Source organism: Mobula birostris, unplaced genomic scaffold (genome assembly GCF_030028105.1).
Source record: "Mobula birostris isolate sMobBir1 unplaced genomic scaffold, sMobBir1.hap1 scaffold_978, whole genome shotgun sequence".
Lineage (NCBI taxonomy): Eukaryota > Metazoa > Chordata > Chondrichthyes > Myliobatiformes > Myliobatidae > Mobula > Mobula birostris.
Genome location: NW_027278695.1, coordinates 1 through 17,214, shown reverse-complemented (window position 1 = coordinate 17,214; position 17,214 = coordinate 1). Strand labels below are relative to the sequence as shown.

General features: G+C 51.0%; 1 protein-coding gene across 1 annotated transcript; it reads right to left on the bottom strand.

Moving 5' to 3' along the window:
• Positions 1-341: 341 nt before the first annotated feature.
• On the bottom strand, positions 342-16,691 carry LOC140193877 (uncharacterized). The gene is made up of 6 exons (XM_072251011.1): positions 16,586-16,691; positions 16,230-16,429; positions 13,162-13,272; positions 3,300-3,431; positions 2,264-2,404; positions 342-631 (listed from the first exon to the last, which is right to left on the bottom strand). Exons 2-6 carry the CDS (start codon positions 16,363-16,365, stop codon positions 429-431), a joined length of 723 nt encoding a protein of 240 aa, XP_072107112.1. The 5' UTR covers positions 16,366-16,429; positions 16,586-16,691; the 3' UTR covers positions 342-428.
• Positions 16,692-17,214: the final 523 nt, after the last annotated feature.

Genomic DNA, 17,214 nt, shown 5'->3' with positions numbered 1-17,214 from the left:
GTTCCCTCCTCACCCCTCCCACAACGTCCCCTCCTCACCCCCTCCCACAATGTTCCCTCCTCACCCCTCCCACAGCACTCCCTCTTCACCCCTTCCCACAGTGTTCCCTCCTCACCCCTCCCACAGTGTTCCCTCACCCCTCCCAGTGTTCCCTCCTCACCCCCTCCCACAGTGTTCCCTCCTCACTCCCTCCCACAGTGTTCCCTCCTCACCATCCTCTCCCACAGTGTTCCCTCCTCACTCTCCCCTTCCCACAGTGTTCCCTCCTCACCCCCTCCCACAACGTCCCCTCCTCACCCCTCCCACAGTGTTCCCTCCTCACTTGTCAGAAATACAAAATCTGAGACGGCACAAAGTTTAATAAATAAGGTGAGATATTCTGTGCTGGGGGGGCGGGGTACGAGGAGATGGCAAAGCTGCATGAGCGCTCACAAGCTGATGAGGCCTAGGAGGAGGAGGAGGAGGAGGGTGGGGTGGAGAGGGGTCAGGGTGGCAGTCGGCCCACTCCCGTTGCAGAGGTTGTGATCGCAGCAGCTGATATTCCCTGACACTCCGATTATGTCGGGGACTCGATCCGGGGAGCAAGTGGAGGCAGAGACACAGCCTTGCAGCGTCACCGTCCGGGCTGGACCTGACAGGAAAGATCACACAGTCAGTCCCGTCTCCATTCTCCCCAAATCCCACCCCACGCCGTCCGGCCCGGACCTCATACACAGGGGGATCCCACATTCAGTCGTCAGTCCCGTCTCCCGTCTCCATTCTCCCCGAATCCCACCCCACACCGTCCGGCCCGGACCTCATACACAGGGGGATCCCACATTCAGTCGTCAGTCCCGTCTCCCGTCTCCATTCTCCCCGAATCCCACCCCACCGCCGTCCGGACCGGACCTCACACACAGGGGGATCCCACAGTCGGTCCCATCTCCCGTCTCCATTCTTCCCAAATCCCACCTCACGCCGTCCGGCCCGGACCTCATACACAGAGGGATCCCACATTCAGTCGTCAGTCCCGTCTCCCGTCTCCATTCTCCCCGAATCCCCCCCGCCCCACCGCCGTCTGCCCTGGACCTGACAGGAAAGATCCCACAGTCAGTCCCGTCTCCCGTCTCCATTCTCCCCGAATCCCACCCCACCGCCGTCCGGCCCGGACCTCACACACAGGGGGATCCCACAGTCGGTCCCGTCTCCCGTCTCCATTCTCTCCGAATCCCACCCCACCGCCGTCTGCCCTGGACCTGACAGGAAAGATCCCACAGTCGGTCCCGTCTCCCGTCTCCATTCTCTCCGAATCCCACCCCACCGCCGTCTGCCCTGGACCTGACAGGAAAGATCCCACAGTCAGTCCCGTCTCCCGTCTCCATTCTCCCCGAATCCCACCCTACCGCCGTCCGGCCCGGACCTCACACACAGGGGGATCCCACAGTCGGTCCCGTCTCCCGTCTCCATTCTCTCCGAATCCCACCCCACCGCCGTCTGCCCTGGACCTGACAGGAAAGATCCCACAGTCAGTCCCGTCTCCCGTCTCCATTCTCCCCGAATCCCACCCTACCGCCGTCCGGCCCGGACCTCACACACAGGGGGATCCCACAGTCAGTCCTGTCTCCATTCTCCCTGAATTTCACCCCACGCCGTCCGGCCCGGACCTCATACACAGGGTGATCCCACAGTCAGCCCCATCTCCGCTACCCCTCAAACCCCATCCTTAACTCTCTTCACAGGGCCTGACGCACAGGGAGATCCCATGGTTGGTCACGTCTCCGCTTCTGCCAACATTCTCCCCATTGTCCATGAGCTCTAAAAGATCCTGCAGTTTGTCCCATTTCTGCTTCCTGTACGTCCCCCTTCAATGTCTTCCCCAGGCCAGATGCATAGGAAGATCCCATAATCACTCCTGTCTCTGCTATCTCCCAACCTCCCTCCACCTGAGCCCAGAAAGATGCCAGTTAGACCAGTGTTTGCTCCCCCACCCCACAGTCAGTTGTATCTCTGTCCTCCAGCCTCCCCAGATGCCCCCACTGCCTGGAACAGGCCTAACACCAGGAGGATCCAAGATTTAATTGCAGATCTGTTCTCTCCTGCACCTATGCTGTATGTGGGTGAGATCCCATATCTTGCCTCTGCATATCACAACCTTTACTGGGGCTGTTGCACTGAGCGATACCCCGGTTTGTCCCGTCTGCGCACCTTCCCCTTTTACCCCGCTCTCTGTCCACGGCATTGCATGGAGCTCCCTCCCCTCCCCTCACTGCAGAACAGGACTGACCGGAAGGGAGGGAGGCGTAGATCTCAGCACACTTATCCTGCGTCGACTGGCACCTCACAGAGCTGGGCTGGCTGCACTGAAAGTCGTTACGCTGCCACAGGCAGCCCAGGCATTGCAGGCTGTTGGAGAAATAGGCCTGCTCTGTTGGATAAAGAGTTAACACTCAGTAGGTTGTCTCAGTTCCTCCACCCCTCCCCAGCCTCTGACAACACTCCCCTCCCAGCAGGGACTCCCAAATCCTCACCCTTGCAGAGTAGGGCTACCATGACTTTGATGGGTAGAATGGCCTTTTCACTTGAATTCTTTTTGGAAGAGGGTGAGGGGGCACAACAGTGAGTCAGGACTGGGCAATGAAACTGGACAAGATGGCAGGATGGCACAGAGCAGTGAGATGCAACATGGCATGAGACGGGGATGGGGTGGTGGGACGGGGCGGTGAGACGGGGACAGGGCGGTGAGACAGGGACGGGGACAGGGTGGTGAGACGGGGATGGGGTGGTGAGATGGGGAGGGGACGGGGTGGTGAGACGGGGATGGGATGGTGAGACAGGGACCGGATGGTGAGTCGGGGAAGGGACGGGAATGGGACAGGATGGTGAGACGCGGACAGGATGGTGAGTCAGGGATGGGACAGGGTGGTGAGACGGGGATGGGACAGGGTGTGGAGATGGGGATGGGATGGTGAGACGGGGATGGGACAGTGAGACAGACATGGGATGGGGCGGTGAGACGATGATGGGACTGTGAGATGGGGATGGGACAGGGTGGTGAGATGGGGATGTGACAGGGTGGCGAGACGGGGACAGGCCGGTGAGACGGGGATGGGACAGGATGGTGAGACGGGGACAGGACGGTGAGATGAGGATGGGACAGGATGGTGAGATGGGGACAGGACGGTGAGACGGGGATGGGACAGGGTGGTGAGATGGGGATGTGACAGGATGGCGAGACGGGGACAGGCCGGTGAGACGGAAACGGAACGGGGTGGTGAGACGGGGACAGGACGGTGAAACGGTTCGAAGCAGTGAGATGTTACCTATCTCCTGGTTACAGAGGTCACTGCTACAGCAGTTGATGTTGACAGAAACGTATCCCAGGTCGACGCTGATGTTGGTGCAGGCTGGCTTACATCCTCTGTTGAAGCTGCTAGTAGCCTCTGTCGAAGTTCCTGGGGAGGGAGAGTGAATGGTCACAGCTAACCCTATCACCATCATGCCTCACCCTGGAGGGTGCTCTCCTTCTGGGTGTTGGGCTTCACCCTGACACGAGGAAAGCACAAAATTCCACGAGATGGGAAGGAGGTTGGTTTGGAAGAAGGCAGGGCCGATTCCACGGGGATGTGGAGTTCCAGGAGGGAAGGTAGGAGCGGAGGATGGGAAAGGTACTGCCTCTTTTCCATTCCACCCCTACCCCAGGACTGGAGAGTTTGACCTTCAAGTTAACAGGGTGTTTCAGGAGCAGGTGTTTGGTGTGTTGGTGGAATTGCTTCAGTATTCTCATCAGCTACAAAAATTTGCACGCCACCCTGCATAGATTACCCCAAGCAACACACATCAAAGTTGCTGGTCAACGCAGCAGGCCAGGCAGCATCTCTAGGAAGAGGTGCAGCCGACGTTTCAGGCAGAGACCCTTCGTCAGGACCCCACACAGATTGTCCCACACAGGTTACCCCACACAGATTACCCCACACAGATTGTCCACACAGGTTACCACACACAGATTATCCCACACAGATTGGCCCACACAGATTATCCCACACAGATTGTCCCACACAGATTACCACACACAGATTGTCCCACACAGATTGTCCCACACGGATTACTCCACACAGATTACTCCACACAGATTACTCCACACAGATTACTCCGCACAGATTACCCCACACAAATTGTTCCACACAGTTTGTCCAACACAGATCGTCCCAGACAGATTACCCCACACAGATCGTCCCAGACAGATCGTCCCACACAGATTACCCCACACAGATCGTCCCACACAGAATACAAATGGGAACAGATGATAAATGAAAGATTGCCTGTAATTGTCACAGAACATCAAAGTGCTGAGTGAAGTCAGTGCGGATGTGATGGGAGCAGCCCACAAGCGGTGCCATGCTAACAGTGAAGTGTACATTTTCAGAATGTGCGAGTAAACCCACACAGTCTTGAAGAAAATGTACAAAAGGATGACAGGAGTGAAGGTAGGACCGATTAGAGATAAAGGTGGGAAGATGTGCCTGGAGGCTGTGGAAGTGAGCGAGGTCGTCAATGAATACTTCTCTTCGGTTTTCACCAATGGGAGGGAACTTGATGACGGTGAGGACAATATGAGTGAGGTTGATGTTCTGGAGCATGTTGATATTCAGGGAGAGGAGGTGTTGGAGTTGTTAAAATACATTAGGATAGATAAGTCCCCAGGGCCTGATGGAATATTCCCCAGGCTGCTCCACGAGACGAGGGAAGAGATTGCTGAGCCTCTGGCTAGGATCTTTATGTCCTCGTTGTCCACAGGAATGGTACCGGAGGATTGGAGGGAGGCGAATGTTGTCCCCTTGTTCAAAAAAGGTAGTAGGGATAGTCCGGGTAATTATAGACCAGTGAGCCTTACATCTGTGGTGGGAAAGCTGTTGGAAAAGATTCTTAGAGATAGGATCTATAGGCATTTAGAGAATCATAATCTGATCAGGGACAGTCAGCATGGCTTTGTGAAGGGCAGATCGTGTCTAACAAGCCTGATAGAGTTCTTTGAGGAGGTGACCAGGCATATAGATGAGGGTAGTGCAGTGGATGTGATCTATATGGATTTTAGTAAGGCATTTGACAAGGTTCCACACGATAGGTTTATTCAGAAAGTCTGAAGGCATGGGATCCAGGGAAGTTTGGCCAGGTGGATTCAGAATTGGCTTGCCTGCAGAAGGCAGAGGGTGATGGTGGAGGGAGTACATTCAGATTGGAGGATTGTGACTAGTGGTGTCCCACAAGGATCGGTTCTGGGACCTCTACTTTTCGTGATTTTTATTAATGACCTGGGTATAGGAGTAGAAGGCTGGGTTGGCATTTTTGCAGACGACACAAAGGTTGGTGGTGTTGTAGATAGTGTAGAGGATTGTCAAAGATTGCAGAGAGACATTGATAGGATGCAGAAGTGGTCTGAGAGGTGGCAGATGGAGTTCAATCCGGAGAAGTGTGAGGTGGTACACTTTGGAAGGGCAAACTCCAAGGCAGAGTACAAAGTAAATGGCAGGATACTTGGTAGTGTGGAGGAGCAGAGGGATCTGGGGCTACATGTCCACAGATCCCTGAAAGTTGCCTCAGAGGTGGATAGGGTAGTTAAGAAAGCCTATGGGGTGTTAGCTTTCACAAGTCGAGGGATAGAGTTTAAGAGTCGTGATGTAATGATGCAGCTCTATAAAACTCTGGTTAGGCCACATTTGGAATACTGTATCCAGTTCTGGTCGCCTCACTATAGGAAGGATGTGGGAGCATTGGAAAGGGTACAGAGGAGATTTACCAGGATGCTGCCTAGTTTAGAGAGTATGCACTATAATCAGAGATTAAGGGAGCTAGGTCTTTACTCTTTGGAGAGAAGGAGGATGAGAGGAGACATGATAGAGGTGTACAAGATATTAAGAGGAATAGATAGAATGGATAGCCAGCGCCTTTTCCCCAGGGCACCACTGCTCAATACAAGAGGACATGGCTTTAAGGTAAGGGGTGGGAAGTTCAAGGGGGATATTAGAGGAAGGTTTTTTACTCAGAGAGTGGTTGGTGCGTGGAATACACTGCCTGAGTCAGTGGTGGAGGCAGATACACTACTGAAAATTAAGAGGCTACTAGACAGGTATATGGAGGAATTTAATGGGAGGTTATATTGGAGGCAGGGTTCAAGGGTCAGCACAACATTGTGGGCCAAAGGGCCTGTACTGTGCTGTACTATTCTATGTTCTATGATGTAGTCTGGTTAATCAAGAGTTATGCATTTGAGAGGTCCATTTAAGAGTCTGATAACAGTGGGGCAGAAACCGTCCTTGTGGCTGGTGCTACAGACTTTCGGGCTTTTGTGTCTTCCGCCCGATGGGAGGGAAGAAGAGAGAACGTCTCGGGTGGGTGGGATCTTTGATTACGTTGGGTGTTTTACCAAGGCAGTGAGAAGTGTAGAAAGAGTCAGCATCCTAAGCCACGGTCCATCTGGGTCGGATGCTCTCTGTGGTGTAAAAGGTCGTTGACAGTCTAAGGAGACATGCTGAATTTCCTGAGGAAGTCGGGGTGGTGATGATCTTTCTTGGCTGTGTCACCAAAGTTCAAAGTAAATTTTATTATTGAAGTATGCATATGTCACCATATACAAACCTGAGATTCATTTTCCTGTGGGCAGACTCAGTGAGTGTATCGAATAGTAACTATAACAGGAAAAGTGAAAGATCAACCAGAGTGCAGAAGACAACAAACTGTGCAAATGCCAATATAAGTAAATAGCAATAAATAACAATACCACGAAATAACAAGATACAGAGTCCTTAAAGTGATGTCAGTGCTTGTGGAAGCATCGCAATGGGTGGACAAGTGAGCATGGTTACTCTTTTGTTCAAGAGCCTGACGGTTGAGGGGTAGTAAGTGTCCTTGAACCCGGTCCTGAGGTTCCTGGACTTTCCACCTGATGGCAGCAGCAAGAAAAGAGCCTGGCCTGGATGGTGAGGTTCGCTGAAGATGGATGCTGCTTTCCTACGATGTGCTCAATGGTTGGGAGGGCTTTTCTCATGATATACTGGACCAAATCCAGTCCCTTTTGTAGAGAGTACCGATGTACAGAGGGATCCTGGGGTCCCTGAAACTGGTTACACATGTTGATAAGGTGGTAAGGTCAGCAGGGTATGCCAAGCTTGCCTTTACTAATCAAGGCACTAACTGCAAATGTCGGGAAATAATGTTCAGGAACTTGAGATTCTTCAGCTGCTGGAAATCCAGAGCAAAACACACACACACACAGACTACTGAAGGGACTCAACAGGCCAGGGAGTGTCTATAGTGACGAATAAAGAGTTGACATTTTAAGCCAAGAGCCTTCATCAGGACTGGAAAGGAAGGGGGCGGCAGTTGGAATAAGAAGGTGAGAGGAGGGGAAGTACAATCTGGCAGGTGATAGACCAGGTGACAGAGAAGGTGGGTGGAGGAGGGGAGAATAAAATAAGAAGCTGAGAGCTGATTGGTGGAATAGATGAAGGGCTGAAGAAGAAGGAATCTGACAGGAGAGGAGAGTGGACTATGGGAGAAAGGGAAAGGAGGAGGAGGAGGAAATTATATGGCACCTAAACTCTAATTAGGCCACACCTTAAATATTGATCTCAGACCCGATATAGGAAGGGTGTGGGCGCTTGGAGAGGGGGCAGAAGATGCTGCCTGGATTTGGGGATATGAGCTGTACTGAGAGGTTGGACCGGCTTGGGTTGTTTTCCCTGAGTGCAAAGGCAGAGAGGAGACCTGACAGAAATTTATAAGGTATGAGAGGCACAGATAGGGTAGAGAGTCAGAATCTTTTCCCCAGGAACAAAATATCGAATACTAGAGGACTTGTATTTATGGTGAGATGTGGGGGTAAGTTTGATTTGTTAGGCAGAACAAGAATACTAGACAGAGACAGACACACAATCAGAGGCACATAAATAGATCCAATGGTCAAAATATCAGCTCCTTCTATGCAAAGTGAAATATTTCTATATTCTACAGAAATATCCCAAAGGTAAATGGAGCTTTCTTCTGGGAGGAAACATTGATGGGAGTTGGTTTGCACCATAAGACATAAGAGCAGAATGAGGCTCACTCAGTCTGCTCCGTCATTCATCCACGGCTGATTTACAGTGTTTTCCTTCTCAACTCCAATCTCTGCCTTCTCCCCATAACCTTTGAGGCAATGACCAATCAAGACCCTATCAGCCTCTGCTTTAAATATATCCAATCACTTAGCCTCCATATCTGTGGCAATGAATTCCACAGATTCACCAATCCCTGGCTAAAGAAATTTCTCCTGATCTCTGTTGTAAAGAGACGTCCCTCTATTCTGAGGCTGAACCCTTAGGTCCTAGATTCCCCCACTATTGTAAACATCCTTTCCAAGTCCACTATATCTATGCCTTTCTCTGGACAACAAACTCTTCTGTTTCCTCAGGCTGAACGTAAATATAATTTCAGACTAAAAGTAAGAATTTGGAGAAACAAGAAATTAACTTTTATTTAATATAATGCATTTAATTGCATAACAGTGCTAATGCTTTGCAATCTTTCAACTAAGCTAAAAATGTTTGGTTGATGGTTTTCATTTGTACTCTGCCTGAGACTTTTCACTTGTGTCCAACAATAATCAGCCAGCACTGATGGATTCCAGTTGTCCTGATACCATTTCTTCATGAGCACAATGTCCTGGTGAAACCTTTCACCACGCTTGTCACTGACAGTGCCAAGATTTGCATGGAAAAATTCTAAATGGGAATGAGGAAATGAATCTTTAGTGACATGGTGACTTCATGTTTGAAGTTTGCCTGTGTGGTAAGGACACTGAAGGTGGATGTTGATTTCCTACCATGTGCTCAGTAGTTGGGAGGACATACTGGGCCGAATCCACTACCTTTTGTCGAATTTTCCATTTGGAATTATTGTATTGCTGTTTCTATACTAGGCCGTGATGCAGCCAGACACTGCACATTACAGAGAAGTTTGTCAAAGTTTTAGATGTTGTGACGAATCTCTGCAGACTCCTGAGGAGTTTGCAAGTTCATTTACGTGCTGGGCCAAGGACACCGCAGGAATTTGAAGTTGCTGACCCTCTCCAATTTTGATCCTATTATGAGGGCTGCCCGAGCCCAGCATGATTGGACAACGACAGGCCATGGGCAATGTTGTTCACTATTAGGAATTTGAAGCTCTCAACATCATGATGTAGATGAGAGTGTGTACATCACCCTCCCCACCCCCCAAAACCCCCATCCCCTTCCTGAAGTCAATGACCAGCTCTTTTCTTCTTACTGACATTGAGGGAATCTACCTGTAGGTCTTCCTGTCCTATAACACTCCCCATACCACGGGGAAGTCTTCCCCTGGTTTAAAGTACCATCCCTAACATCCACAAGGCTGAAATTTTAACCATTTGTGCTACTCCAGTTCATTCAGTAATTTTAGATGTGAAGCTGAACATCTCTGATTGACTGGGCATGTGGGAAAGACTCAGTGGGTCAGGCAACATTTGTGGGGAAGAGATTTCCCTGGCCCCTCAACCCTCTTTCTGCCTCTGCCCTTCAGACAGTGCAGCACTGGAATCATGACTAGTCCCAGATGTTCTGCTGGTCCTCGCCTTTCCCCCTTCCTGCATTGGACCAGCAGAAGTTTGGGGAGCAGCTCACCTCTGGGAAACTGCCTTCCAAATCACGTCACTCTGATTACTATTCCTGCCAATATAATCAAAGGCACCACCCATCCCAGACATTATCTCTTCTCCCCTACCCGCTAGACAGAAGATACACAGGCCTAAAAGCTAAATAGTTCGGAGGAGCATGCATTAAGTTGGTGGACTGTAGGTGTTCAAATTGCCACTTCCCCCTTTGGAATGCACTAGTACATAGGCAGCACAGACTTTCTCCAGGAAATTCTCCATGACACGTGGATTTCCCCTCTTCTGCTGAATAGTCCTTTAATGCTCCCTTCCACATCCAGATGCATCACAGCTTGGTACGGCAAATACTCCGTCATGACAGCTAGAAACTGCAGACAGTTGTGTACACATCACAGAAACCAACCTCCCCTCCATAGGCACCTACACTTCCCGCTATCTCAGTGAAGCAGCCAGCATTATCAAGGACCCTACCCACCCCAGACATTCTATCTTCTCCCCTCTCCAATCAGGCAGAAGATAAAAAGCCTGAAAGCATGTACTAGCAGGGTAAAGCACAGCTTCTACCCTGAGTGGTTCTCTAGTATGATAAAAATGGACTGTTGACCTCACAATCTAGATTGTTATGATCTTGCACTTTATCATTTACCCACACTGCACTTTCTCTGTAACTGTGACACTTTTTTCTGCATCCTGTTGTTGTTTTACCTTGTTCTCCCTCAATGTTCTGTGTGATGATCTGATCACTATAAACAGTGTGCAAGACCATAGTAACCAATATCAATATTCTTGAATTTACCAAATTCATAGTCAGGCCTTTCAGCCCATCACATTATCTTTTCCCTGTACTATACTTTTTGGGTAGCTCTTACATTTTATTCTGAATTGTCATTTTGCCACCTTCTACCTCAATACACTTGATCTGTCCAAGCTTTTCTGTCACAGTACATGTGATAATTATGAAATGATAAAGGAATGTGCTTGACAAAACAGGACTGGCTGCTTATCTGAAATTACCAATTACCTGGCATAATTTACATATTACTATATAACTATTTATGGTTTGATTACTATTTAACTATTTATAGTTTGATTACTATTTAATTATTTATGGTGCAACTGTAATGAAAACCAATTTCCCCCGGGATCAATAAAGTATGACTATGACTATGTACTTACTCTAAGTGTGAATTATCAAAGGGACATACTGCAGCACCATTCAGCCCACTGAATCTGATTTCTTATCTCCCAACCCTATTCTCCTGCCTTCTCCCGATAACCTTTCACACCCTGACTAATCAAGAACCTATCAACCTCTGCCTTCTGGTCCTGTGATTCCAAGTGCAGCCTGCCCAGTGCCTTATAAAGTCTCAACATTATATCCTTGCTTTTGTGTTAGGTTAGTTAGGAAGGTTCAATCATTAGGCATTAATATTGGAGTAGTAAAATGGATTCAGCAGTGGCTGGATGGGAGACGCCAGAGAGTAGTGGTGGAGTAGTGGTGTGTCAGATTGGAGGACGGTGTGTAGTGGTGTGCCTCAGGAATCTGTATGGGTTCCAATGTTGTTTGTCATATATATTAATGATCTGGATGATGGGGTGGTAAATTGAATGAGTAAGTATGCAGATGATACTAAGATAGGTGGAGTTGTGGATAATGAAGTAGGTTTTCAAAGCTTGCGGAGAGATTTAGGCCAGTTAGAAGAGTGGACTGAAAGATGGCAGATGGAGTTTAATGCTGAAAAATGTGAGGTGCTACATTTTGGTAGGACTAATCAAAATAGGACATACATGGTAAATGGTAGGGTATTGAAGAATGCAGTAGAACAGAGGGATCTAGGAATAATGGTGCATAGTTCCCTGAAGGTGGAATCTCATGTGGATAGGATGGTGAAGAAAGCTTTTAGTATGCTGGCCTTTATTAATCAGAGCATTGAGTACAGGAGTTGGGAAATTGTACAAGGCATTGGTAAGGCCAAATTTGGAGTATTGTGTATAGTTTTGGTCATTGAATTATAGGAAAGATGTCAACAAAATAGAGAGAGTACAGAAAAGATTTACTAGAATGTTACCTGGGTTTCATCACCTACATTACAGAGAAAGGTTGAAGTTAAGTCTTTATTCTTAGGAATGTAGAAGGTTGAGGAGGGACTTGATAGAGATATTTAAAATTATGAGGGGGATAGATACAGTTGACATGGATAGGTCTTTTCCATTGAGAGTGGGGGAGATTCAAACAAGAGGACATGAGTTGAGAGTTAAAGGGCAAAAGTTTAGGGGGAACTTCTCTACTCAGAGAGTGGTAGCTGTATGGAACGAGCTTCCAGCAGAAGTGGTTGAGGTAGGTTCGATGTTGTCATTTAAAGTAAAATTGGATAGATATATGGACAGGAAAGGAATGGAGGGTTACGGGCTGAGTGCAAGTCGGTGGGACTAGGTGAGAGTAAGAGTTCAGCACAGACTGAAAAGGCCGAGATGGCCTGTTTCTGTGCTGTAATTATTATATGGTTATATGGTATTCTAGTCCTCTCAAAATGAATGTTAACATTGCGTTTGCCTTCCTCACTACAGACTCATCCCACAAGTTCACCTTTAGGAAGTCATGCATGAGGGCTCCCAAGTCCCCTCGCACCTCAATTGTTTTGAATTTGTTCCCCCTTTAGAAGAAATGCCTTCATTCCTTCTGCCAAAGTGCATGACCATACACTTCCCTACACTATATTCCATCTGCCACTTCTTTGCCCATTCTCACAATCTATCAAAGTCCTTTTGCAGACTCTCTACTTCCTCAAAACGACCTGCTCCTCCATCCATCTTTGTATCATCTGCAAACTTGGCGACAAAGCCATCAATACTATCCAGACTATTGACGTATATGCAGCAGTCCCAGTACCTACCCCTGTGGAGCAGCCTCATGTAGGTACATGGACAGGTATTTCCATAGGTACATGGAGCTTAGAAAAATGGAGGGCTATGGGTAACCCTAGGTAATTTCTAAGGTAAGAACATGTTCGGCGTAGCATTGTGGGCTGAAGGGCCTGTATTGAGCTGTAGGTTTTCTATGTTCTATGTGCAGCACCTTGTCACACCAAGGTGTGTTGGGCACGTGGCCAAGTGGTTAAGGCGTTCATCTATTGACCTGAAGGTGGCTAGTTCAACCCTCAGCTGCGGCAGCATGTTTGTGTCCTTGAACAAGCCACTTAACCACACATTGCTCTAATGTCTGTGCGAGGAGTGGTGCTCCACACAGACTTCCAATCTATGCCTTGTAAGGCATGAAAATTCCCGACGCAGGCCTCTCATGGTCTGAGTCGACGTTCCCCACCCCGCACCTTGTCAAAGGCCTTCTGAAAATCCAAGTGCACAGTGGAGGGGCGGCTAGAAGGGAACACAGTGGGAAGGGCGGCGAGAAGGACACGCTGTGGGATGGGGTGGTGTGGAATGAGCACTGTGGGGGGGGGTGGCGAGAAGGAGTGCTAAGGGAGAACAGTGGGGGGTGGGGGGCTGGGGCTGAAACTCACCGTTTCTCTGTCTGTTCTCTTGGATTGTACATATCTCCCCAGGTTTACACTCCTTGACCTCGCCCGATTTGCATCTCTCCGTTTTGCACGTGTAACATTTCAACGCGTTAACTGTAACAAGTTCACAATGTTACACAGTAGCGAGGCTGGCCCTTTTGCCTGGCTAGTCCCTGCTAACCCCATTTATACTAACCTTTATCCATTCTCTGTTGTTTTCCCGCTAACTCACTAACCCTGGGATGTGAGATGAAACTGGTATGGGGGGGGGGGAATTAATCTCTTTGCCCCGTGTCCCAGTGGAGTCAGGAATACTTGTAACATTAAATCTGTCGCCATGGCAACTTGTCTGAAATTTAGACACCACTGTGTCCAATGTTTCAACAACTTATGTCCAACTTACCTTCCCTACGGCAAGGTTATTAAACCTCAAAACTCCTCTCCCATTCACTACCTCAGCACAACCCGCTCACCCACGGGAGGGTATGTAGGGTTGGAAGTGAGAGGGAATGGGAAGGGTTAAAGAGGGAATTCTGGAGCTTGGAGCCCTTGCAGACGGAGAGGGGTGTAGGACCGGAAGTGGGGTGGGGGATGTTGTCATGGCCAGAAGTGTGTCACAGCGACACGGAGGGGTGTAGGGGCCAAAAGGAGATCATAGAGATGGGTGGGGTGTAGTGGCAGGAGTGGGGTGAGAAACGAGGATGCATTTAGGGAGATACATAGGGAAGGGGAGGGGTGTAGGGGCCAGAGGGGGTCACAGGGATGGGGATGTGTGTAGGGGCTGGAGGAGGTTACAGAGACAGGGAGGGGTGTAGGAACTGAAAGGTTTCACAGAGACAGAGAGGGGTGTAGGGGCCAGAGGGGGTTACAGAGACAGGGAGGGTTGTGATCAGAGGGGGTCACACAGACAGAGAGTGTTGTAGGTTTGAAGGGAGTTACAGAGACAGGGAGGGGTGTAGGTTTGAAGGGGGTTACAGAGACAGGGAGGGGTGTAGGGGCTGGATGGTTTTCACAGACAGAGAGAGGTGTTGGGGTTACAGAGAGAGGGAGGGGTGTAGGGGCTGGATGGTTTTCACAGACAGAGAGAGGTGTGGGGGCCGGAGGGAGTTACAGACGAGGGAGGTGGTGTAGTGGCCAGAGGGGATTACAGAGAGAGGGAAGGCTGTAGGGGCTGGATGGTTTAATGGAGACACAGAGGGGTGTGGGGCCGGAGGGGGTTATAGAGACAGGTTTGGAGGGGGTCACAAAGTCGGGGTGAGTGGAAGGAGTCACAGACATGGGCAGGGATGTAGGGGCTGAAGAAGGTCGCAGGCTGACTGGCGCTGGCAGTTCCCTTTTCTGCCGGGGACAATGTTCCGTTATTTTGCTTAGTCAGGCCTGTTGTTATAGAGTGAGAGTGAGAGTGAGAGTGAAACAGAGAGAAAGAGAGAGAGAGACAGAGAAAGAGACAGTGAGACAGACCGAGAGAATGGAAGGGAGACAGAGAGAGAGAAAGAAAGGGAGACAGGCGGAGGCGGGGAAGGGGGAGAGGAGTCTTTCTGTCATCTATTGCAGTCACTGGATCGCCTCAGCGAGTGGGACACTGAATGTGCGTGCGTGTGGTGGGGGGAATGAGAGGTAGGGGGAATGAGAGGTGGGGGGAGTGAGAGGTGGGGGGAGTGAGAGATGGGGGGAGTGAGAGGTGGGGGGAATGAGAGGTGGGGGGAGTGGGAGGTGGGGGGAATGGGAGGGGAGGTGGGGGGAATGGGAGGTGGGGGATGGAAGGGGAGGGGTGGGGGAAGGGGAGGTGGGGGGAATGGGAGGGGAGGTGGAAGGGAGGGGTGGGGGAAGGGGAGGTGGAGGGAAGGGGAGGTGGGGGGAATGGGTGGGGGGGAAATGGGAGGGGAGGGGAGGTGGAGGGGAGGGGAGGTGGAGGGAATGGGATGAGAGGGGAGGGGTGGAGGGAATGGGATGGGAGGGGAGGGGTGGAGGGGGAGGGGAGGGGTGGAGGGGGAGGGGAGGAGAGGGGTGGGGGGAATGGGAGGGGAGGGAAGGTGGAGGGGAGGGGTGGGGGAAATGGGAGGGGAGCTGGTGGGGAGGGGAGGTGGGGGAATGGGAGGAGAGGGGAGGGGAGGTGGGGGGAATGGGAGGTGGAGGAGAGGGGAGGGGAGGTGGGAGGAATGGGACGGGAGGTGGAGGGGGGGAGGGTGGGGGGGGAGGGAAGGGATGTGGAGGGGAGGTGGGGGGCGGGGAGGAGAGGAGGGAGGGGAGGGGGAGGAGAGGGGGTGGAGGGGAGGGGGGTGGAGAGGTGGGGTGGAGGGGGGAGGGGAGGTGGGGGGGAGGGGAAGGGAGGGGAGGGATCCTTCAGCATTACCCCCCCCCCACCTTTTTCCGTGGATTTTGCTGTGTGCACCGTCTGCTCGCATTCTCCTGCGGAGAGGCTGTGAATCACAGTGAACGAGCAGGAATATTCACACAGAGATTGTGGTCGCGCCCAGAGGAGAATGAATAATAATTACGTGTAGTCGGTCAAAGTTTCCAACGAAACCTGTTAAACCAGCCGCAAATGTGGAGTATGAAACTGACAGTTTCATCAGCGGCGGCGCTCAGGACACACTCTCCCAGATCCGCACCCGTACGGGTACTGTGGCTGCCGGTTGTTGTCCGGCCTCAAGACGTGGACTGTGAGAGAATGGCCGTGTCGGCAGCGGCACACGGAGCTCAGTCCCTCGCTCCCTGTCCAACGCTGGGACAAGTGCGGCTCTCCCACCCCGCGGTCGGAGAAAATTGGCGAGGTGCTCCCTGATATTTCATCGTGTTATTGTTGCTAAGTTAACAGCTGTCACGACCTAGGCCAGAGAAATTAAACCTGAGGGTCTGTGTTATCTGGGGAGGATCTTTGGGACCCACACTCCCAGCGCTTTCACCCTTCACCTAGCGACCCCTCCTATTCATCTTTCCATCTCTGCAGAGGGTTAACCCAAACCACCCGCGAAAGCCTCTCGCCCTCCGCTGGTTTTCCGACTGCAGCTTTGCCGAGAGCCTGTGCCGGGGAGGGGGTGGGGGCGGCGAGAACACATTTTAGTTCCTACCGCTTCCGACGGCCAGCAGGACGAGCAACGTGACATACGAGAGCTTCATCTCTGCCGCAGATGGTCCCGTGCGAATAGGCGAGTAACTTCCCTGCCTTCGCAATTTGAGTATCTGCGAATACCGCCTCCACACCATTTCCCCCCTGTGATCCGCCCTCCTGTGCCTGGCTTGGTCCACCGGCAAGACGCGAGCAGTTCCACTTCAGGGCGGAGGGAGGGAGAGAGGGGGAGAGTTAGCAGAGGGGAAGGATGATCTTCAACTTGCCGCTTCGAGACCCCCGTTATCTTCAATCACCCACCCCCACAGCACTTTCCCAACCGAACACTGGCGCTCCCTCCCTCTCTCTCACTCTGACCTGAGCTCGAACTTGATCCTACACCCGCTAGACCCCGCGGAGAGGCCGCTACACGCGAGCAGAGCGCGGAGCGTTGAAGCTGCCAAACCGCAGTCAGCGTGGGGCTGATCCAGGGCGGATCACAAGCCGGATTCGGTCTGTGGAAGCCCCCGGCCGAGGAGATTGCGGGCCGGACGGTGCCGGAATCCACTGAAAAGTTTGTTTTGCATACTGTTCATACAGATCAGATCACTGAGGTAGGCAATATAAAGCAATAACAGAATGCAGAATAAAGCGTAACATCGACGGTGAAAGTGCCGTATCAATAAGTGACAAAGTGCAAGATCATAACGAGGTTGTTGTGAGGGCAAGAGTCCATCTTATTGTGCTGGATGTCCGGTCAGTACTCTGGTACCAGCCCGATAGAAGCTGTCCTTGAACCTGGTGCGACGCGCTTCAGCTTTTTGCATCTTCTGCCCGATAGGAGAGGGGCGAAGAGAGTCTGTCCGGGTCATCTCTATATAAGTCTGTATCAGAGCTGAATTAGGCCACTCGGCCCATTGAGTCCGCTCTGCCATTCCATCATGGCTGATTTATTTTCCCTTTCAATCTTATCGGTGACCAGTGGTGTGCCTCAGGGATCTGTTCTG

Bases quoted from the DNA above. Each gene is read 5' to 3' on its own strand.
- LOC140193877 (XM_072251011.1), bottom strand. From the start codon at position 16,365: ATGGTGTGGAGGCGGTATTCGCAGATACTCAAATTGCGAAGGCAGGGA. The intron at 13,273-16,229 runs GTAGGAACTAAA...AACTTGTTACAG, and splicing joins CCTGCTGGCCGTCGGAAGCG to TTAACGCGTTGAAATGTTAC. The intron at 632-2,263 runs GTCAGTCCTGTT...CTTTCCTGTCAG, and splicing joins CTACGCCTCCCTCCCTTCCG to GTCCAGCCCGGACGGTGACG.